At 41.1% G+C, this 25,405-nt stretch overlaps 1 protein-coding gene across 1 annotated transcript; it reads left to right on the top strand.

The window, feature by feature from the left end:
* Positions 1-732: 732 nt before the first annotated feature.
* LOC107781761 (ubiquinol oxidase 2, mitochondrial) lies at positions 733-2,798 on the top strand (the record flags this gene model as incomplete). Its single annotated transcript, NM_001325322.1, is given in 4 exon segments — positions 733-964; positions 1,086-1,214; positions 1,932-2,420; positions 2,536-2,798. Coding segments are annotated over 4 exon segments (894 nt in total). The 3' UTR covers positions 2,596-2,798.
* Positions 2,799-25,405: the final 22,607 nt, after the last annotated feature.

The following is a 25,405-nucleotide window of genomic DNA, read 5'->3' as shown; positions in this document are numbered from 1 at the left end:
TCATACATGAAGTAAATATCAATGCATGTCAATCAGATATTACACGTATAATAATGGTACAAGGAACTCATACTTCGAGCAAACATACACCGCAAAAATTTATTGTTAATATTCAATCTATGACTTGACTTTCTAGTCATATTCAATATACTTGATTTGACTTAAACAAAATCACTAAACTTTAGATTTTCAAGTTCAAATTGTGGCACGGGTCATTTTAGCCATTTCAGGCTTCTCCAGAATTTACGGAACCACACGTCTCAAAAATATCTCAAACGCTAAAAGAAATGGCCGCCATAAAATTAATAAAATATACGTAACTGTCGGTCCCACACAGTCTTCACGCGAAGCTTGATCGAACCAACCGTATAACAAAAACTAAAAATAAAATAAATTAAAATTAAGCGAGAATATAAAAATGTCACCCTATATAAAAGGAGCATGTTTCGTAAACCCTTCACACCAACAAAAAAAAAAAAAGGAAGACAGGAATATTACAAAAAGAAAACCTCTTGCCTTCTTCCCCAAGATTCTTTCCAAACTTCCTGCAACTCTTCAATTTTGATCGGAGTTATCAAAGATGATGACACGTGGAGCGACAAGGATGACCCGAACTGTGATGGGTCACATGGGTCCACGTTACTTCTCCACGGCAATTCTTCGAAATGATGCCGGAACCGGAATTATGAGTGGCGCCGCCGGTTTCATGCATGGGGTTCCGGCTATTCCGTCGGAGAAAGCGGTGGTGATGTGGGTTAGGCATTTTCCAGTGATGGGTTCACGCAGCGCTAGTACTGTGGCTTTGAATGATAAGCAGCACGATAAGAAAGTGGAAAACGGCGGCGCCGCCGCATCTGGCGGCGGTGATGGCGGTGATGAGAAATCAGTAGTGAGTTATTGGGGTGTTCCGCCTTCAAAGGTTACTAAAGAGGACGGTACTGAATGGAAATGGAATTGCTTTAGGGTAAATTTAATTTAGCTTTTCACATATTTTCTGATATTTTCTTTTTGAAAGTTGTCGAGATTTTAGAGAATTTAATTTTTCTTTTTTGTGACTAATGGTGGATTTATTTTGTGGGACGTAGCCATGGGAGACGTACAAGGCTGATTTGTCAATAGATCTGACGAAACACCATGCGCCAACCACTTTCTTGGACAAATTTGCTTATTGGACCGTCAAGGCTCTCCGATACCCCACTGATATATTCTTTCAGGTATTTAAGTTATTCTTTTTCTTGTATTTGTATTTCTGGTTGTTTGAATATGACGTTATTTGTCCGAACAAATTTGGTACTCCTATATTGTCTCACCCGATTTAGAAGAGAAAAAAGTTCAGTTACCTTTCCCAGAATTTTGGAATATTGCTTAGACCTTAATAATAATAATAATACTAATAATACTAATACTAATAATAATAATAATAACATTATTATTATTATTTATTATTATTATTATTATTATTATTATTATTATTATTATTATTTCAGGCTGTGATACTCTATTTTTTACCTTTTATTTTGGATCTTGCTCTTACAAGAAATGCTTTTAATCTCGTTTCTGAAGAATTTTAGATTGCTTTCTTATAGTTTGTAGTAATAAAAATAGTACTAGTTGCTTCTGTGGTAGATTTTAATTGAAAGCAACTAAGAAGAAATAAACAAATGAAGGGATGGCTAAAGTTTTAAGTAATTTTACTCCGTTATAGATCCAGATTCAAGAATAACTCTTCTTTATGCTATCAACATAAAGAAATGTGGTCAACTTGAATATTAAAACTAATTATCATTGAAAATCAAGCATGGGATGGGCGAGAATGATATTCTGGATGTGGAATTAATTATTACCACAAATTCTTTTATACCTACTGAAGTTCAATTCAATGCAATTCTATTGGAGATTAATTTGTGTGGGTTATAATTAATGTGGTGCAGAGGAGATATGGTTGTAGAGCAATGATGTTGGAAACAGTGGCTGCAGTGCCTGGAATGGTGGGAGGAATGTTGTTGCACTGCAAATCACTGAGGCGATTCGAACAGAGTGGAGGATGGATCAAAGCACTGTTAGAAGAAGCTGAAAATGAGAGGATGCACCTCATGACTTTCATGGAAGTAGCCAAGCCTAATTGGTACGAGCGTGCACTAGTCTTTGCAGTGCAAGGCGTCTTCTTCAACGCCTACTTTGTCACTTACCTTCTTTCACCAAAGTTGGCTCATCGTATCGTGGGTTACTTGGAAGAAGAGGCAATTCATTCCTACACTGAGTTCCTAAAGGAATTGGACAAGGGCAACATTGAGAACGTTCCTGCTCCTGCTATTGCCATCGATTACTGGCGTCTCCCTAAAGACTCCACTCTCCGTGATGTTGTCTTGGTTGTTAGGGCTGACGAGGCTCATCACCGTGATGTCAACCACTTTGCATCTGTAAGTGGAGCAACACAAAACAGTTATAGACTGTTTATATAGCAAACTCTAATTAATTATGGTTGATTTTTGTTCTTAAGTCCTGACTAACTAATTTCTATGCTTTTGATTGCAGGACATTCATTATCAGGGACAACAGCTGAAGGACTCTCCAGCACCAATTGGGTATCACTAAGCCACTAATACACAGATTGATCAAGTTAAATGTCGCTGTTATGTTCTTTTTTGTACTGGTATAGAGCTAATGTAGTACCTACTACTATTTTGAATGTTGATGTACATATTTTTTTTCTGTGGATTTGGTTGGTTGTTTACTACTGCCTTCATGAATCTCTGAGATGGCAGTAGAGCACAATGAGCTCTGTATGATTGGAGCATATACCTTTTTGATAAAATTTGCCATCTTGGTTGACCTTTTGCTTTTTTTTTTTTTTTTTTTGTGTGTGTGTGTTTTATTCGTTGAATTTTATTAGTAGAAGTTAGATTGATTGATCGCCCTTTAAACATGTTGAATTTGAGTGAGTGTTTGAATTGTTTCAAACCGCTACGTCGTACCTAAAACAAACAACCAAAATGGGTTCGTTATGGCCTTTGAACAAATTAAAAAGTGGATTGAACTTTTAGAAATTATATTCTCAACAGGATATCAGGTTTTTCTGAACTTGGCGAAGCTCCAACTCCAGAAATATGCAGAATGCTCAGGACAATTGATCAATAAAGACAAGAGTTGCTTTTAACCAAACATCCTAATGATATAGCAAGGATTAATTAAGCATATCACTGGCTACAAACACAGAATTTCCTCATATATATATTGGTTGTCCTCTTATGTTGGGAGGAAGTTGATTTCGACTTTCAATGACTCTGTATCTAAGATACGAGGAAAATAGAAGGGTGGCATGGGAAATTGTTATCGGTCGGAGGCAGGGTAGTCCTTATTAAGCATGTTTTACAATCACAACCAGTTTACTTATTGGCTGCTATGGAACTTCCATAGTCTAATTTGCTACAAATAGAGAGCTACATGTCTAGATTCTTCTGGGGTACAAGTGAAGGGAAACAGAGATACCACTGGAGCTTATGGAGTAAGATGTGTTTTCCTACTGAAGAGGGAGGCACCGACTGTAGAAGATTGAAAGATATTAGTGAAGCACTTCCAATGAAAAGGTGGTGGCGATTTAGAACATGTAATTCCATCTGGGTGGAGTTTCTAAAGTCCAAATTTTGCAGACTCTCACACCCAGTTGATAGGAAGTGGCGAGCAGGGCTATCACATGGGTGGAAGAAATTGATGGAAGTAAAAGACAAAGGAGAAAAGCATCTACTATGGAAGGTTAATTCTGATTCATCTAGTCTGTGGTAGGATAATTGGACAGGCTTGGGAGCAATGGCATTGGTCATTTCATATGACATTACCCCTAGGGACTAGCTTGTCCATGATGTCATTAGAGATGGCGTTTGGAATATAGAACACTTGCATCTACCAAAGTATTTAGCTGAACATATCCTCAACAAACCTATTGGAACCCTTCTAGTCCAGACTCGCCTATCTGGATGTCTAGTACCGATAGCCATTTCAACATCTTCTGCCTGGAAACTTACTAGACAGAAACAGGGGAGAGGATAGTAACTTCACTTCAGAATTTGTGGCATAAACACCTCCCTTTTTAAGATGTATTTCCTTTTATGGAGGTTGTTCAAGAATAAACTACCTTTTGATCGACGAAGTGTTAGTTAAGTTTGGCCAGAATTTTGTTTCTACTTGTTGTTGTTGTACAATGGCTCAAGGGGAGACTATACAACATACATTTATGGAAGGATAACCAGCCCAAAATGCTTGGAAGGTTTTTGGAAGTCCTATGAGGATTTCATGGGAAGCAGTCTCTGTTAAAGTAATGTTCACGAAATGATGGTCAGTGAAACCTTTAAATGGATTGCATAAGGAGATTCTCAAAATTACTTTTATATTCATTTGTTGGGAAATATGGAAGGCTAGGTGTGCATTAAGATATGGGAATGCAAAACTATCTAAGAATAGACTTATCTATCAAGCTATTTATCACTTGAGGTGGGTGATGACAAAGTCTTAGAGCAAAATAGTATGGCTATAGCACTGGCGAGGCATTTGACAATAGTGTTTAGCTCTTTTTCACAAGATTGAATTCATTATTGTTAAATGGGAAAGACCTCCGGTAGATTGGATTAAAATCAGCACAGTTGACTCTCACAATGGAGAAGGTCTTGTGAGAGCTGGAGGTATAGTAAGGGATGTTTCAGGGTGCTTGATCATGATGTTTGCGCAATTCTTAGGCAGAGGTAGTAGTAATCTAGCTGAAGTAAATTAAAGGCTGCTAAAATAGGAGTACAATGGTGTATCTCTCAGGGATTTCAAAATTTTATACTGGAGTGTGACTCTTTGTTGCTTATTAATATGCTCAAGGGCACCACCAACATAGCTTGGCAATTAAAGGATGCTATTCTTGAAACTACAAAGCTACTTGCTCAGGCCAATTGTGTCATTTGTCATTGATATTGAGAAGCAAATCATGTAGCGGATGCATTAGCTAAGTATACTATTGAGGAACAAGATGGTTTTTCTATGATGTGAGAGACCTTCCTTGTGAAGTTGTTGGGACATATTGTATACGGCTAAAATCGGAGAGTCCGATTTTGGGGTCATCATGGCATTCCGTAGCTCGTTGCCAGAAGGCTCGAGGCATAGCTCGAGGTTTGATGAACCAGAAGGCTCGAGGCACAGCTCAACCTTGGGGCAGTACGAATCGGTGGCTATGATGAATGAGTGGGAGATTCCCAAGGCGAGTGATTAGAGCTGACCAAGTCCATAAGAATAGTACAAGCCCGGTACAGTGGCATTAAATGATTGTACCAGCCGCATATCTTTGTAATAAACGCATCTGTACTATGTTGGGTTCCCCCTCCTATATAAAGGGGACCCTTGTTATTTTTTTGCACGGATGATATTGAATACAACAACAAGAACATTCTATGCTCTCTAACTTAAACACTCTCTATTGTCTTTCCTTAGATTTATTCCTTACATTTATTGTGTTTCATTAATTATTCTTCATTTATTACTCATCATTGATCATAAAGAACCCTTATTAAAGCTCTTAGAACTGTTAGTTCTTCATCGGCCATCCACAGCTCAATGCTTGGCTCGACCCCGAGGCCCTGTATAACCTAGCTAGAGACCCCGATTCTTGGCCACTCGGTTTGCATAACACTCTATCTTTAAGCTCTTATCTCATTTTCCTAGCTCACACTTAGTATCTATTGCCTAACAACTACCATAAGAATAAATCACATATTTTTAGAACCACATAATCAAATTAATTGTTATTACCATTTTTCAGGTAAACAGTTTGGTGCCTACCGCGGGGCTAAAAATAATAGTGATTGTTTTCGTGCTGGTTTACTAAATAACGCAAGTTATTCTTCACACTTTTTCTTGCCCAAGAATCTTTGATTTCAGGTCAAAATGTCTAACTCAGTGAATGCACATGAAAACAACGGTCTTGAAGACCATGGAGAGAATGGTGTAGCTGTTCCAGGCGTCGGTATACCACCACAAAAGACTGGGGACGCACCGGAACCAATTCATGTGGACGTGGTCTCGCGCAACGCCCAACATGTTGATATAAGCTCCCACACTAACAAGAGTATACGCCAAGAAAACCCCAGCTCGGGAGGAACAAGAGGTTAGCCTTCACATTATTCTTGAGATGTTGCAGGTACAACAACTGGCGATTGCTCAACTGCAAAGCCACTAAAAAACTTCAAGCACATCAGCACCGGAAACGATCCCTCGAGCCGAACAGGTGCCGGAAAGACCGAGCAACAGCGGGTCAGCAACCGACCCCGCTATTATGAAGATGTTTGAGGACCTTACAAAGAGGATTGAATCGGGTGAAAAGAAAATAAAAGCCAATGACAAAAAGGTAGAGACCTACAATTTAAGGGTCGGGCGTACCCCCGATCCTGAAGGGTGTTGATTCAAAGAAATTCGTACAAAAGCCATTCCCATCGAGTGCGGCTCCGAAGCCCATCCCGAAGAAGTTCAGAATGCCTGATCTCCCAAAATACAACAGAACCTCGGATCCCAACGAGCACGTCACTACTTAGACTTGTGCCGTAAAGAGAAATGACCTGAGGGACGACGAGATTGAATCCGTCCTATTGAAGAAATTCGGGGAAACACTTTCAAAAGGAGCCATGATGTGGTATCACAACCTATCCCCAAATTCAATACACTCATTCGCCATGCTGGCGGATTCTTTTATAAAGGCACATGTCGATGCCATCAAGGTCGCTACAAGGAAGTCTGACGTCTTCAAGATCAAACAAAGAGAAAACGAGATGGTGCGAGGGTTTGTATCTCGCTTTCAAATGGAACGAATGGAGTTAGCATCAGTCTTCGACGACTGGGTAGTACAGGCCTTCACCCAAGGCTTGAATGAGGTAGCTTCAAAGTAGCTGAAGAAAATTTGGTGGAGTATCCCGTCGTGACTTGGTCGGATGTACACAATCGATATCAATCGAAGATTAGGGTCGAGGATGACTAACTGGGAGCCCCCTCGGGCTTAGTATATACTAGCAGGCTCCTGGCAAAGGAGCCAAAGCCAAACAAGGAAAGGTACCAACAATATACTGAAGATCGAAGAAACGCCCCAAGGCATAACATACCCCGAAATGACCGAAGGACAGATCGAGGTCAGAATCCTCGGGGACTCGTAAATAGAGATGGATTCGACAGATACACAGGGCCGACTGAGGCACCCCGGTTATCTGAGTACAACTTCAACATCGACATTTCAGACATCGTATCAACCATAGGTAAAATTAAGGACACCAGGTGGCCAAGGCCCGTACAATCAAATCCATCGCAGAGGAACCTTAACCTGGTGTGCGAATTCCATGGCTCACATGGTCATAGGACCGAAGATTGTAGACAGCTCCGAGAAGAAGTAGCCCGACTACTTAGCAAAGGGCACCTCCGAGAGTTCCTCAGTGATCGAGCCAAAAATCAATTTCAGGAAAGAGGGGCGAACAGGAAAATGAAACAGAAGAACCACAACATGTCATCCACATGATTGTTGGGGGAGTGGACATCCCACAGGAACCCACTATCAAAAGAACAAAAATATCCATCATCAGGGAAAAGAGAACTCGTGGTTACATACCCGAGGATGCTCTCACGTTCAGCGACGAGGGCATCGAGACCCTGTCTCAGCCTCATAACGACGCATTGATAATTTCTTTTCTTGTGAATACATTTAAAATTAAACGTGTACTTGTGGATCCAGGTAGCTCGGCCAACATTATCAGTTCGAGGGTGGTGGAGCAGCTTAGACTGCTCGACCAGATAGTGTTTGCATCTCGACTCCTCAACGGATTCAACATGGAGAGCGAGACAACCAAAGGGGAAATCACCTACCCGGTCAACGTGGCCGGAACAATCCAAAATGCCAAGTTTCATGTCATTGAAAGAGATATGAGATACAATGCCTTACTTGGAAGGCCATGGATACATTGCATGAGAGCAGTACCATCAACCTTTTATCAAATGATGAAGTTTCCAACAAAGGACGGAATAAAAACGGTATACGAGGAGCAACATACTGCAAGAGAGATGTTTGCATTGCACGATGTGGCACCGGCATCGACACCTTCAATATCAAAGGAGCCAAAGGATAAGCAAACAACGAAGTAGCAATCACAAGATTCATCCTCGGATGCACCCAAGTGAACTAAGAAGGGACTGTACCGCGTCCCCGGAGCAAGCAGTGGAAGCATATCAAGGCTCGAAACGCCATCACAACTAAGGTATAACCACCTCCCTTTTTATTTACGTATTACACTAACCTGTGTGTAAGCGTCCTGTTAGAAGAATCGAAGTACCTTCCAGCTTGAAGACCTTAGGTTTTAAAGCATGCGTTGCACTATTTTCCTTCGATCAAGTTTTTGTCCCAAGAAGGGTTTTACCGACAAGGTTTTTAACGAGGCAACATTTATATGCTACCTAAGGAGAACTTAACAAGTATTCAAAGCTTCCCTTCAATCAACCTCGAATACTGGGGGGCATCCCGCCGGGAGGTCATCTCCCCGGAGAAATCAAGATGAGCCAAAGAGGGTCTCAATAGAAAAATGATGTATCGAGCCAAACAGTCGAAGGAACCGTGTCCGCATAGAACAATCGAACCCTCAATGACGGAAACTATGTAATACTTGTGACAAGTGATCAAGGAATACATTTTGACTTTTACCATCAGAACGCTTTGCGCTCCGAACGAAGATTGCTATTTTTACAAGCAATAGCCCCAGGGCCAGAAAATTCCCAAACTCTCAAGGACTGGCATCAAAAGTTTGAAGCCGTAAAACCTCCAGGCCAGGAACTTCGAACTCATAAGCCCTCAATAAGGCAACGTCAAAGAACGGCTCCAGAGCCAAGAACTCTCAATGTCTCGGGGACTGCTGCCCATCAAACTATCGAAAACGCGAGGCCATAAGACCCCAAGAGGGCAACCTCGAGCTCGAAAGACCTCTATGAGGAAAATTCAACAATGTAAGACCTCCACGAGGCATTATCTACAACGTAAGTCCTCCATGAGGCATCTTCAATACTATAAGACCTCCGAGCATGCCCATATCTGTAAGACCTCCGGGCATGCCCATATCTGTAAGACCTCAAGCTAGGCATGAATTATACTTGTACCAAGTAACTTATCTGTAAGACCTCAAGCAAGGCAAATTTAAATTTATAAGACCTTACAAAAGGCATTATCCCGATCTTAAAGTTAAGGCTATATATTCGAACTTGTAAGACTCATAAAAAGGCATACCCTCGATATAGACGCCGAAGCTACTTCACTCGGGGACTAAAAGGTTACGGCCAAATACAATGACTACAGGTCACAAGGCTGCATCAGCCAAACTAACGTGACTCGGGGACGCCCGACCATCGCCATAAAATCACAGGCCTTCAATTACTTCGAAATACTTCGCAAAGAGCCAATTAATCAGGCTACCCTAAACATAAGCAAAAGAGCTTCGATAGTATCACCTCCAAACAACAAAAAGGCTTCGAAACAATTCAACCATCGAGCGAAACCTCCCGAGGTGCTCATCTATCGTCACATAACGGCTCACAATTGAGGTTCTAACCAAACCGTCGAAGAGTCGGACGAACATAATAACTTCAACAAGGGAAAAATAAAGCCTATACTAGAGGTCGTACCAACCCTACGCATAAGAGCCACTGTATCCAGCCTAAATTAAAAAGGTCGAATCGATCCTACGCGTAAGAGCCACTATCGCCAGCTTAAATTAAAAAGGTCGTGCCGACCCAATGCATAAGAGCCACTGTCGCCAGCTTAAATTAAAAGGTCGTGCCAAACCAACGTGTAAGAGCCTGAGAGCCAGCCTAAAATTCAAAAACCCAAGGGCCGATGAGCTCGAGTCGAAACCCGACTCGAAAACCGAGCCCGAAAGCGATTAACTAAAAAATGCCTAAGGGCAAATGCGTAAGAGCCCATGGGCTAGCCTAACAACTCTCAGGGCCAATTTGTAAACCTAAGGGTTTTACCTCGAAGGCTAAATCCATCTGGCTAATCATTAACTCAAGACAAAGAAAGACATACACGAGCAGAAGGAAAGGAATGAAAAATTAAACCGAAAGGCTTCCTTATATGTATATGTGAAATAATGCAAGGCAGCATTTGTAATGCTCTCTGAGAGCCCTATACACAGAATCAGAAAAGAATAGCCTGTTCTACTTTCTATTCGGGGGCTGCGACCCTGTCGGCCAGAAACGAGGAACTTGGTATCGTATTCATCCGCCTTGTCCTGCTCTATCTCTTCCGAGAGATCAAAGCCCCTAGTGTGGATCTCCTCGAGGGTTTCCCTCTGAGATTTGCACCGGGCATATTCATTACTTCTTCTCTCCTGATCGAAAGCCCCTCTCAAATCAGCCCGAGCATCGGCAACATCTTTTAAATAAACGACAACTTTCTTGTCAACCTTAGCTCGAATCTCTTCATCTTAGGCCCAGGCATCCACAACCTCGGCCTTCATCTTCAAAAGGTAGGACTCGAGACTTGCAATCCTGCTTGTCTGGACCAAGCTATTTTTACGAGCGTTCCGGAGCTACACTTTGAGGGCAGAAGCCTTCCCCAGAGCATTCTTCTTGGCCGCAATATGAGCATCTATCTAAGCCCTTAGCTCGTTACACTCATACTTGGCCTAGCCAACCTCGCCCCAAAGGCGTTCCAGATCATCTGTCTTGCTCTGCAACTGAAGTATCAAAATATTAATCACTGAGGGTAGAAAAAGAAGCATGCATTCCCTCGGAGCAAAGGTTACCTGTTTCTCGAAGTGGCTTTTATAGTTCAGGCTTCGAGTCTGTCACGACCCAAACTGGAGGGCCATGACTAGCACCCGACCACACTTGCTGAGCACCAACGTACATTTCATCTAACCTTCATTATTATCTTTTAGGGCTGACGAGATCAATATAAATGGTAGACCTAGATCATGGACAACCAGCAATAAAATATGACGGCATGAACATACATAGCAAGGGATGACCAGACAATCAAGAAACTACATATAAGGTATGAGCTACCACGCTACTATGAAAGACTATACAACAAAAACTAGCCGACAAGGCATACCAAACTATACATGAGTCGACACCTGTCTATGATCCTCTTAAGGAACATAAGGGCTGCAACATAGCCGGAACAGGGCCCTGACATACCCATAATGTCTATAACAAAAATGCATACCAAGACCAAGGCAAGTCTGGAGAAGGGATCTCGCCAATCACCGCTGAACTGGATAGCCTACTGTGGTGGGGGAGCTGCACCTGCCTGTCTATCAGGACCTGCATCACGACATGCAGCGTCCACAAATAAAAGGACGTCAGTACGAATAAAGTACTGAGTATGTAAGGCAGGGAACCATAAATACGATCAGTAATGTAAGCAAGGATAGAGAATATACAACCTGTAACATCTTAGTACCTCTGAGGGCTACTTACATGAAATGCATGATACATATGTATAAATACATAAACCCTTAAAACATTCGCCTCTATGGGCATCATCATATCGTACCCGGCCATAATAGGCTCGGTAAAAAAACATACCCGGCCATCATAAGGCTTGGTAGAATCGTACCCGGCCACGTGGAGCTCGGTAAAACCCAACAAATTAGTGGTTGCACAATAGGTGTCGTACCCAGCCAACTATAGCGTGGCTCGGTAGAGTAAAATAGATACATATATATAATGCATGCTCGACTCATGGAATCACATTCTAAACCTTTTGGAGTGATGTAAGGTCGGTATCCTCTGTACACGTTATTAGGACTAACTCTTCACTATGAACCTTATAATAATCAGGAAGTACCAACAACATTGATAACATAAGAATAAGAGAAGCAACATTAACATCAATCGTTCCATAAGAGGGAAAACAATGTAAGTACTGCTAGCTTCTAAGAGTAGAGTATCTTGGAAGCTCGTTCATTACATTATGTACAATCGGAGTCGTGCAAAAGAAGGAAAAGGATAGCCTCACATACCTTGTATATACTGCCCCAATCTCAAGCTATGCAATTGTCAAAACTCCTTAGTCTACAATAAGAGAAACGATACTATCGTTATCATTTAAGTGTCATAACTATTATGTATCGACCACAACCTATTTTACGATGAAACGGACAGCACCTCCCCTATATATATGACCTCACACCATTCAAAACAGCCACCAAACAGCCCAAACAACATCAATAATAAACATATTGAGCCTCCCAAAATAGTCCACACACAGCCTAATCACTCCATACATACGACGACCACCGTAGTCGTGTCAAAAAACCTGGAAATGTTACGAATAACTATCAGCCCATGACCCTACATATATATGGTGTTTCTCCACACCCTTCCTCCTCCAAAACTCCACAAAACAGTAGTAAAATACGCAGCCCAACAGCAACGCAAAACAGTCCACAAAACAATAACATTACTACCAAGTCTTTCGATATATATTTCACAAGTTCTAGCTTCAATGGCTTAGACGCAACTTGGATAATCTTAAATACATATAGAGTAAGAGGTTCCTTACCTTTATACAGAAATAAAAACTCCAATTTGACCTTAAATTTCCATGAAATATCCCTCCAATGCTGCCACAACAACAAAAAAGCGAAACTAGCGATCAATTAGTGTTTTTCGGCACTAGAATCACTTTAGAAGGCTTAAAATCACCTAGGATTGATATTAAGAACATGAGGGAGTATTTATAGAATATAAACCCTTTAAAACAACCTCCTACACGAGCTGGAACGACACAAAAATGAGCAACAACAAGAAGAACAAGAGACTTACTAGCGCCACGGAATTCCCGACACTTGATTTGTGTTGTTTGCCCCTTTTTTGGGTCTTGAATCTTGAGAGAACCTTGAGAGGATGTTCCTAGGGTTCTAAGGTCTGAAATAGTGAGAAGAAATGACTTAAAACGGGTTGGAGGCATCCTATATAGGTCCAAATATCTTAAACCGCCTTAGTGGGCCCCATAGAGAGGTGCTTGGCGCAGTCTCGCGAAAACGCGAATATCTCTCTACTCCGACTCCAAGATCGTATCGATGAACGGTTTAATGCATTGGAAACTAGACTCATAGATCTTTAATTTGGTTGGTAGATCACCTCGTAATTCCTTGTAAATTAGGAGAAAAGATTAGAAACATTTGACCTAATATTTAAGTAAAATTATGAACCTAAGTTGCGACAACTTTTGTCGACTTTTGTTTCATAACTCGTTTGACTTCAAGACTTATGATACGGATATTATATGATTAAAATACCTTAATAAATGAACTCTTGAGTGTATTAAGCACCGCTAGATTACTTGAAAATACGAGTTACAACATCCTTGATTCATTTAACTTCTAATACTTGTTAATCACCCTTATACACTCTTGTATCACTTAAGACCAATAGGATTGACTTCTTATCATCTCAAAGATAATTCCTTCTTGGATTTATGTTAACTAATATATGGCATGAACTAACACATGTGGATATGGGTTGTAACAGATTCGCCTCGTACCGAAGGTGCCTCAAATCCTTTCCCCTTTTATCACAAAAAAGCTTGAGGAATTTCTACTCGTTCAAGGCTTTTTGCAGCATGGCTTCACGATGGAGCAACTCGGACTTGAGCTTGTTAAAGGCCTATGAAAAAGAAGCTCAATGAGGAAATGAAAATGTAAAATTGAAAAACCAACAAATTCAACCAAAGCTCACCATAGAACAAAGTCGATGAGCCTCCTCAAAGGTTGAGCGTTCATCTACGGGCCTGGTCTCACCTACCCCAATTGAATCGAACTCGGTGGGGACATGGTCGCTCAAGACATCGCCTGATTTAGGCAGCCCCTGTCCTCAAACATCCATCGAAGTACCTTCGACAGGAGATGAAGATGACGACAAATCATCCCTCAAAGTACCTTTGACGAGAAAAGAAGATGATGGCAAAGCACCTATATCCCCCGAAGTACCTTCGACGGGAAAAGAAGACGACGACAAAGGAGGAGCCACTCTTCCGAGGCTAGAAGCCTCTAGCCTCGGATGCTGCAAGTTCAGCCAATACATCTCCTTTGAGCCTCCGAGAGGGGTTTGCCTCGCTATAAGCATCTTCTTTATTCGAAGATTCCTTCCGTTTGCTATCATTACTCGGCCTCGAAGCCGACGATCCTTCCTCCTCTCCAAGGGGACACAGTCTTATCTCAGAAAATTCTCCAATACTTGCAATGACAGAGTTAATACACATAAAAGAAAATACCTTTCGAAGGAAATGGGCCACATAGCATGTACCGTGATGTTTGGCCTCCCATCTACCTTTGGACAGTTCTCACCACTTACGCTCATCGTAAGTTGAGCAAGCTGCCAGTTTCTGAGTCCAATCCGCCAGGTGAGGGACCTCATATGGCAACGATGGGATTGCTGCAGAAAAGGAAAGGAAGACATCTTTTATGGAGTCTGCCTCCACCATGAACAAAACAATAACAACACAAGTGTACCACTTACGTGTGAAATTCCATTTCTCAGGAAATGGCAAGAACTCTGCAGGGATAATGTCAACGGTCCATACTCAAACTAATCGACTCATCCACCCTCGGTCCTTGTCTTCTTTAGTGCTGGAAATAAAGGGACAGGTGGATCGATGTCATAGAGCAATCATGCCTCAATAATGTAAGCGCCAGTACAATCTAACGAGGTAGCTAAGGGTAAACTCGAGCCCAGCTTTATCCGCAAAGTACCTTATCATCAACACTATCCTCCAAAATGACAAGTGAACATGTGCCAGGGTAACCCGATATTTTCTGCAAAACTTGAGCACGACTCTGTCAAGAGGACCCAACATAAAAGGGTACGTGTATACGGTCAAAAACCCCTCTACATGAGTTATGATGCTCTCTTCCATGGAAGGTGCCTGCAATACCACCTTTTCTCCCATCCCCAGTCTCTCCTAATCGCCTCAAGGTGTTCCTCTCCTATTGATGAGATAAACCTCGATGCATGTTCTCGATGAACGTTGGGCGGTCTCTCTAACAAAAAATCCCTCCTCGAGACAAAGCACCTCGAGGTTAGCTCACTGGATACCGGTGGTGTACCACCGACCGAGAGGGAAATAGAGGTGGAAATCTCCTCCTCTGGGTGGACAAATTTGGGCATAGCAGACATAACTACGGTGAAACAAGATGAAGGAGATGAAAACTTAAATGGAAGCTTTGAACTAAAGAGATGGAAGCACTGATGCAAGGAGGAAAAGCTCTACAAAAATAGCAAAGTCCTCAAACAAGAGGAGAGTAAGCTCATACATAGAGCAAGCAGCAACTGCTCGCCTACTCTAAAGGCCAATTAATTCTGACCATGTCATTTCCACTTTTGGGGAAGTGTACCGGTAGGACCACCCCGATCACTTTGCAATCGTGCCATATGAATGACGCCATCATACGGCATTCGATGGGTCAAGATTCCCGTATCGATCTAGCCTCGAGATGGTGCCCAATCTCGAGGATCTCTGTTGTTATAACTATAGACTCTATGGGGCCATCAATATCAATCTAAACCTCGAGATGGTGCCCGATCTCGAGGAACTCTGTCAAAATGAAAATAAGCTTTAAGGGGCTATCAACATCAGTCTAGCCTCGAGATGGTGCCCGATCTCGAGGATCTCTGCCACTACAAAATAGGCCCCGGAAGAGCTAACGGTCTAGCCTCGAGATGGTGCCCGATCCCGAGGATCTTAGTTACCCTGAGTATGGGCTCTAAAAGAGCCGACATCAAGATTCAACAGACTAGCTTTACATAAGTACTAGAAAATAAATTGGAAGACTTAGAATAAAAGGATCTCTTTGCATTCTCAAAAATTCATTTACAGAATATGTTTTTACAAAACTCCCCCGAGGAGCCCATACACAAAAGAAAGAAAAGAAGAAGCAGAAAGGACAGTGTGAGACTATTCCTCACCCTCACCACCATTTGAATCACTTTCAGAGTCCTTATCTGAAGTATTTGAAGGCGCTGATCTCTCCTCCAAGATTCTGGCTTTCTCGATCTCAGCAGGGAGATCGATACCTTCGGTGTTTGCTTCATTGAGGGCCTGCCTCCGAGCTCACAGACGAGCATAAGTAACGGCCCGAGCCAACTTTTGCTTGGCCTTCTCAGATATCTCCCTGGCTCGAGCGTTTGCAGTAGCAACATCCTTATTGTATGAGGACGCAATCCTCAGGTTTGGCTACACATATTGCAGTGACCTCCTTTTGAGCATTTCGAAGAAGTTCCTGGGTCAAGGTTAACTCACCACGTAGAAGGTCCTTTTCCGAGGTCACAATCCTATTCTGCCTCTTCAGCTCGAGGATCTCCGCATCCTTGGCCGCGACCTCTTCCCGAAGTTGCCCCACCAGGTCATCCTTTTGCCTAATCTGCAAAGGCGAAATAAGATCATGAATATCAAGTTATGAGAATGAAAGAACGAGCACATGAATGTCGTGCTACCTGCTCGGCAAAGCTGGTCCTTTCTTGGTGCACCCCCTTCAGGCTTGCCCGAAACTCACCCAACTCCTCTTCCGTTCGGGCGGAGGAAGCCTCCGACTTATTTAGATCCGAGGTGAGCTTCTCAAGTTCCTTATCACGGAATGAAAGCTCATCTTGTAGCTTAGAGAAAGCATGGTCATACAACTTCTTGACCTACAACAAAAGCAGGAAATTTGAGAAGGCAAGGTAAAAACTTGAAAAGCAAATGGTATGTCGAGAATATTACCTGCTGTTGAAGCTTCTCAGCCTCATCGAGAGCGACGGGGGCATCGGGGTCTATGTCCAAGTCGATGCCGACGAAGTAGTCCCCGAGCATATCTTTCTCTCCATGAGAGGCCCCCATATCGGCGGTACCCGTATCCTGGGCATCCCTAATTTCCCCCATGAAAATGAAGGGCCCAATTTAAAGCCACCCAGGGCATCAATTTTTGTAAGGATCTCTTCTTGACCCCGAGAAGCTTCAGGTTCAGGCCCTCCAGAATCGACAACCAATGTTTCATCAACACGGACTGTGCCATGTCCAACTTGAAGCTCAGGGACTGCTCCCCAACATTCCTCGAGGATCTCCTTAGTACGGGTTAGGTCCACATCGACCATTACCAGCTCGGCGGCCTCGCGCCCAGTGGCCTGCGGAACATCCGCAACCCCGTCTTGCCCTTCATGCCAAAGGGTGATCATCATCATCATCACCTTCATCTTCAGTATGGGGACTTCCCACAGCAGCCGAAGCTGAGACCGTGTCATCGATCTTAATTGAAGACTCGATCGAAGCTTCCTTCTTCCTCTTCTTACCCTTGCCGGGTTTTGAGATTACTTCTTTACCCATGGGAGCCGGTCTCATCGACACACCCTCCCCGAGGCCTGCATAAGCATGATGTATCAAACTCATTACCACGAAGAATACTCATAAAAATTTGGCAACGACAGTAAGAAGTACTTACCATGGTTCTTAGCCTGCCACTGAGTCTGGGCCAAATCACGCCAAGGTTCTGAATCGCGGTGGGGTACCAAACGGTGGCTGCATAGTCAAAAGAAGATCACTTCAGAAGGGGAAAGAAGGGGCAGTAAAATGAACTCGAAGTAAGGATACTTACGCTGCATATTCCATTCCTCCGGGAATGGCATCCTATCAGCCGGGATAATGTCCGATATCCTCACTCTAACAAACTGGCTCATCCACCCCCGGTCCTTATCCTCATCGATGCTCGAAAAGAACGTCTTCACAGATCGAGGATAAAGCTTAATCAAACATCGATAGAAACGAGGACTATACAACCTGACCAGGTGATCGAGGGTGAAGGTCATTCCCTCGACCTGATTAGAAAATTATCGGAGCATGTAAACAATCCTCCAAAAAGAAGGATAGATTTGACCGAGTGTCACTCGGTACTCTCGGCAGAAATAAAGAATCACCGGATCTATCTTCGGGGAAGAAGGATTCATGGGACCTAGAGTGAATGGATATGCATATACGCTGAGGAAACCAGCTTTGTAGTCTATTATGATTTCCTCAGGCTTGAGGATCTCTACTTGAACTGCTGCCCCCCATCGGCAGTATTTCTTCACTCTCTACATATCGATCACCACGATGATGTAGCGAGATACGGGCTCGCATCGGCCTGGGGTAGAAGGGGGATTTTCGATGGCAAAATCAAAAATTGTATCGAAGTGGTCGGGGGTACATTGCTCAACAGTCGGAGGTATTTTTGGTTTGCCCTTGGAGGGCGTGATGAGGAAGCGACGCCCTCTTTCTGAGGTACCGTTCTAGAGGTTCTATCCATAATTTTAAAAAAGGTTTCTGAGGAAGAGGATAAAGAAGTAAGCACAGGAAGAAGATGGGTGCAGGAAGCAGTTAACTTAGCCCTAAAAACTTGATGTTGTAAAAATGTGAATGGCAAAACAATTTGAAGTATTTATAGAAGCCATTTGGGCGATGTTTTAGGAGCGGAAAGGTCAAACCAATGACGGTTCGTGGGCTTCTTGATAATCTTGTTGATAGCAACCTTTGTGCAGCCTTTGAGTCATGGCATTTAGTGCTCTGATTAACTGACGTCATAATGAGAGTATCAAAGAAGGAAGAATTCAAAACCGTTTCTTATCATTTTACTCTAAGAAACGCGGAGACTATCTATATATGGCTAAAATCAGAGAGTCAGATTTTAGGATCATCATGGCATTCCGTAGCTCATTGCCAGAAGGCTCGAGACATAGCTTGAGGTTTGATGAACCAGAAGTCTCGAGGCACTGCTCGACCTCGGGGCAATACAAATCGCTGGCTATGATGAACAAGTGGGAGATTCCCAAGGTGAGTGATTAGAGATGACCAAGTCCATAAGAATAGTACAAGCCCGTACCGTGGCATTAAATGATTGTACCAGCCGCATATCTTTGTAATAAACGCATCTGTACTATGTTGGGTTCCCCCTCCTATATAAAGGGGACCCTTGTTATTTTTTTGCACGGATGATATTGAATACAACAACAAGAACATTCTCTGCTCTCTAACTTAAACAGTCTCTATTGTCTTTCCTCTCATTTATTACTTACATTTATTGTGTTTCATTAATTGTTCTTCATTTATTACTCATCATTGATCATAAAGAGCCCTCATTAAAGCTCTTAGAACTGTTAGTTTTTCATCGCCCGTCTACAGCTCAACGCTTGGCTCGACCCCGAGGCCTCGTATAGCCTAGCTCTAGACCCTGATTCTCGGCCACTCAGTTTGCAAGGCACTCTATCTTTAAGCTCTTATCTCATTTTCCTAGCTCACACTTAGTATATATTACCTAACAACTAGCATAAAAATAAATTACACATTTTTAGAACCACATAATCAAATTTAATTGTTATTACCATTTTTCCGGTGGGAGATAATATTATGGACAAGGCTAATATAGCATCCATAAGACACAAGCAAAGAAAGAATCAATATGTAAGCTTCTAAACTACTTTTTCTTTTCATTTTTGGAAGGTGAAATAGAAGTACGGTGAGTTTTGGTGAAATATATTTTGTTATGTATTTAGCAAAGAAGTAGGAAAACTATATATATATATATATATATATATATATATATATATATATATATATATATATATATATATATTAAAAGCACGAAGACCCTTAGCGAAATGTCGTTCGTCTTTTTCACCTTTTAAAAATAGAATTTACACTAGACAAAACAGTCATTTATATTAATTTTTTAATATTTAGAAATGATCATTTATTTAATTCCCTAATATTTAGGAATAGCCATTTAATTATAACCTAAATACCTAGGACTTTAATTTTTACTAAAATTTGGTTAATATTTTTTTCCTTATTTGAAACAGGTAAAAATATCTCATATTTAGATATTCAAAAGCAGTATATTTCTAATTACAAATATGGTAGTCAATATTTATGATTTAAAATGATTATGCATGATCAAGACATGCACTTTCAAATACCTATTTCGCTATTCTGAGTTTGTTATTAAACTAAGACACAAAGAAAGGTTGTTAACTTATCAATTTCTAACTCAAACAAGGTTATGATAATAACAAAACTATCAATTTGTTTGACATTGAATGTCTTTTATTCGTAGATAAAATTTTATGCATTAAATTCTTTCTTATGTATTTGTGCAATTATTTTTTTTAAAAATTATGTAACATAATAATTTGTGAAAGACAATTAACACCATAAACTAAATAATCATCAAAGAATAAGTAAAAAGTAGTTATTACTCATTGTATGTTTAAATTAGTCTTTGGCGCATAACTATAACCAATTAATTTTATCTTAGTAAAAAAGAAATTAGAGAAAGACAAAGTTAAAACTATAACGGAAGTTGATAAAGTCGACCGGCACTTCTTCGATTTTTCTTATTCTTAATTCTAGATTTATTATCGAATGTAGAATTCCCATAAATTTTGCATAATTTAATTATCTTAGTAAAAAGAAATATAAAAGCCCTCTACGTGAAAAATTATGATTGATTCTCTAGTATACAATAGGGTATCCATTATCCTTTAACCAAACGCGCCTTCTATAAAATTCATGTTTTAAAATGTAAATATACATTCTAATAAATACGATAATTAGATATAAATAACTTAAATTCTACAATTACGATAGGTTGTTACTCAACATCAAATTTAATAAATACTTCTAAAATGACATATTATAATTGCGTGTGGGATAGACACATAGTTGCATATACTCTAAAATGTACGAAAACGATCTCTTTTCATTTATATATGAAGTCGTATTTCGTAGGACTTTAAAATTTATTAAAAGCAGTTAGAAATGGTTACTTAATTATGTAGAAAGTCCTCTTTCAACCAACATTATCATTTTCATAAACTTATTTTTTTATTTAATTTTATTTTATAACTCAAATATATTGGTAAAAATGTTGATGTATTTTTTAATATTATATATTCATTAATGTAGGTACACGTGTAAAGCGCGTAGCCTAAAACTAGTATATATATATATATATATATATATATATATATATATATATATATATATATATATATTAGGAGTTTCTTTGGGCCTTCGATTTACAAGTAAGAGGACTAAGCAGGAAAAAATCAAAAATAGCCAGATTTATAACTAGTAATTGAAAAATAGCCACAGTTTCAAAAGTAGTCGAAATTTAGCTATTTTTTTACCTAAAGATAAAATCTGAACAAAACACTCGTAAATATTCCAGCATAATATGCTGGAGTTCGAATCTTTTACATATGAGCTTCCAACATAATATGCTGGAATTTCATAGTGTGCTGGAGTTCCAACATAATATACGAGAAGTTTATATGCAGGAGCTCCATAATCCAGCATATTATGCTGGAACTTTCCGTGTGCTGGAGTTCCAACATAATATGCTGGAAGTTTATACGCAGAAGCTCCATAATCCCGTATATTATGCTGGAACTTTCCGTATTTCAGCAAAACAATGATTATTTTTTGATGACTTTGAAAAATGTTGGCTATTTGTCACGACCCTGATTTCCCACCCTCGGGAGTCGTGATGACGCCTACTCGTGAAAGCTAGGCAAGCCGAGTATTATAGATTCACTAACTCTTTTATTTAGCTTTTTTTAACAGTTTAAATCAACATGCGATCAACGGTGAAATATTAACAATAATTAAATACATGCGAAAGACGTAATCTGATAACTTAGCCAAAAACAAGTACGACAATACCAAGTACTTCTCTACCCGGAACCGGTATCACAATATCACGGACCGTCTACGAATACTACAAACAATTGTCTGGAAAGAAAGATACAATCTGTCTCTGAAGTAAATGAAAACAGAATATAAAGATAGAAGGGAACGTCGGGGCCCTGTGGATGCCTGCAGGACTACCTCGGGATCTCTGTCTGGACTGAAGGCAGCCACCCAAAACTATGGTCCAAAAGCTGCCACTCCAGGATCTGCACAAAGTACAGAGTATAGTATCATCACAACTGACCCCATGTGTTGGTAAGTGTCTGGCCTAACCCCGGCGAAGTAGTGACGAGGCTAGGACCAGACTACCAGATAAACCTGTGCAGTTACATAATATACAACAGAAAATAAAACAGTAATAAACAATTAAAGATGGGGGGAGGACATGCTGGGGGAAATATCATCTATCAATAGTAATTAAAGAGAAAAGCATAAAGGCAATTTAGAATCCGCAGCAAAAGAATAAGGGAATTTAACTAACCAATAAAGACTTTTATTATCTACTATTGTGGCGCGCAACCTGATCCAAATTATTATATTGTTTTTGCGGCGTGCAACCCGATCCAATTATATTGTTGTTGCGGCGTGCAACCCGATCCAAATATATTGTTGTTGCGGCGTGCAACCCGATCCAAACATAATATTGTTGCAGCGTGCAATCCGATCCAAATATAATATTATTGCGGCGTGCAACCCGATCCACATATACAGTTCAACACCAATCACAAAAAGAGTCCTGTAGGGATCAATAAAGAACAACACTCTCCCGGAAAGGGAATCGACAGTATGAGTAAATACGTCCCGTCAAGAAAAATCAGCTATAACCAAACTTGTTCCCACATCTAACTTCCTCAACTAGCACCAAAACTCAATCATAAGTAATTTCCACGAGAATAATCATAATCCTTGCTCAACACAGAGAAACAACAACTTAGGCATTCGTAGTATTTATTAAGAACACAACAATTTCAATTTAAGACTCACAGTCATGCTTGACACCAATGTATAGATACTCGTCACCATGCCTATATGTCATACTCAACAAGTAACACGTAGCAAATAGGACACAACTCCTAATCCCTCAAGCTAAGGTTAGACCAAACACTTACCTCGAACTTCCACGGCCAACTCAAGCTTCAAACACCGCTTTTCCTTTAGAATTCGCCTCCAAACAACTCGTATCTAGTCCAAATTGATTTAATAACATCAATAAATGCTAGAGAATTCATACCCAATGCTTAATTATAGATTTTCTATCATTTTTTTCAAAAATTCGAAAATTGACCCCGGGCCCGCTTGGTCGAAACTCGAGGTTCGGACCTAAACTCGATCACTCATTCACCCACGAGCCCAAATATACAATTAGTTTCTAAATCTGACCCCAAAATGAGGTCTAAATCCCAATTAATCAAAAAGTCTCAACTCTACCCAAATTCCTAATTTCTAACATAAAAACCCTAGATTTTAGGATAAAAATTGATGAAATGCAATGGAAAATCGAAAATAAAAGTTTAGAATCATTTACCAATGTTTTGGGGAAGAAATTGTTCTTTGAAAATCGCCTCAATGCTCCCAAATTTCGAAAATATGAAGTAAATGGGTTCTGCCCATTTTTTCTTCTGTTTAAAAATCACTGGGCAGACCTTTATCGCGTTCGCGATGGGTCTGTCGTGTTCGCGATGGGTCAGGCCCAATTGGCCATCACGTTCGCGGAGCTTCAGCCCCCAGAGCCTTCGCGTTCATGGTCAGGTGGCCGCGTTCGTGTAGAGTAAAATTCCTCTTCCCCTGCCCAGGCCCAAAAGCCTTCACGTTCGCGATAGCAGGTCTGCATTCGCGAAGGGAAACACCCCCAAAGCTTCGCATTCGCGTCCTGTGTCTCGTGTTCGGGTAGAAGGAAATTTCCTTCAGCCTGACTTACCCTTCGCGTTCGCGAGAGTCCTTCTGCGAACGCGAAGAACAACACACCAGAACACCAGAACACCAGAAACTGAAAACCTGTAACTTTTTCTAAGTTTAAAACCTTCTGAAACCTATCCGAAACTCACCCGAGCCCTCGGGGCTCCAAACCAAACATGCACACTACCTCAAAACACCCTACGGACTTGCTCGTGCAATCGAATCGCCAAAATAACATCAAAAACTATGAATTTAGCATCAAAATCATGAAATCACTTAAGCACTTCAAATTTTCCAATTTTCTCAAATACGGTCCGATTCACGTCATTTTAAGTCCGTTTCTTACCAAATTTCACAGACTCGACTTAAACCACATATAAGACCTGTACCGGGCTCTGGAACCAGAATACGGTCCCGATACCATAAAATTTTAAACACATTTCATTTTCAAAAACTCATAAATATTCCAAAAAATAATTTTCTTTAAAAATTCATTTCTCAGGCTTGGGACCTCGAAATTCGATTTCGGGCATACGTCCAAATCCTATATTTTTCTACGGACCTTCCGGGATAGTCAAATCATGGGTCGGGTTCGTTTACCAAAATATTGACCGAAGTCAACTTAAATTCATTTTAAAGTCAAAATTCATCATTTTTCATAGATTTTCACATAATGGCTTTCCGTCTACGCGCCCGGAATGCGCATGATAATCGAGGTAATGCTGAAAGAGGTTTAAGGCCTCAAAACACAGAATTTATTTTTAAAACAAGTGATGACCTTTTGGTTCATCACATTCTCCACATCTAAAACAATTGTTTGTCCTCGAACGGACATAAGAAGGAAGTATCTGAGTCGGGAAAAAGATTGGGATAACGGTTCTGCATATCGGACTCGGACTCCCAGGTCGATGCCTCAGCAGGCTGACTTCTCCACTAAACACGAACAGAAGGAAAACTCTTCGATCTCAACTGACGAACATGCCGGTCTAGAATAGCTACCGGATCCTCCTCATAAGACAAGTCTTTGTCCAACTGGACAATGCTGAAATCTAACACGTGGGATGGATCACCATGATACTTCCAAAGCATGGACACATGAAACACTGGATGCACGGCTGATAAGCTCGGCGGTAACGCAAGTCTATAAACCACCTCTCCCACTCGATCAAGGATCTCAAACGGGCCAATGAACCTAGGGCTAAGCTTTCCCTTCTTCCCAAATCTCATCACGCCCTTCATAGGCGACACTCGAAGCAATACCCGCTCACCGACCATGAAATCCAAATCACGAACCTTACAGTCGGCATAACTCTTTTGCCTGGACTGAGCTGTACGAAGCCTATCTTGGATAATCCTGACCTTGTCCAAGGCATCCTATACTAGATCTGTACCCAACAACTGAGCCTCTCCCGGGTTAAACCATCCAACCGGCGACCGACACGTCCTACCATACAAAGCCTCATAAGGATCCATTTGGATACTCGACTGCTAGTTGTTGTTGTAGGCAAACTCTGCTAAAGGCAAAAACTTATCCCACGCGCCTCCAAAGTCAATGACACAAGCTCGGAACATATCCTCCAAAATTTGAATAGTCCGCTCAGACTACCCGTCTATATGATGATGAAACGATATGCTCAACTCAACCCGTATGCCCAACCCTCGCTGAACTGCTCTCCAAAAATGTGAGGTAAACTGCGTACCTCGATCCAAAATGATAGACACGGGCACACCATGACGACGAACAATCTCCCG

Source organism: Nicotiana tabacum, chromosome 1 (genome assembly GCF_000715075.1).
Source record: "Nicotiana tabacum cultivar K326 chromosome 1, ASM71507v2, whole genome shotgun sequence".
NCBI classification, from domain to species: Eukaryota; Viridiplantae; Streptophyta; class Magnoliopsida; order Solanales; family Solanaceae; genus Nicotiana; species Nicotiana tabacum.
This window is presented reverse-complemented; position numbering and strand designations above follow the sequence as displayed.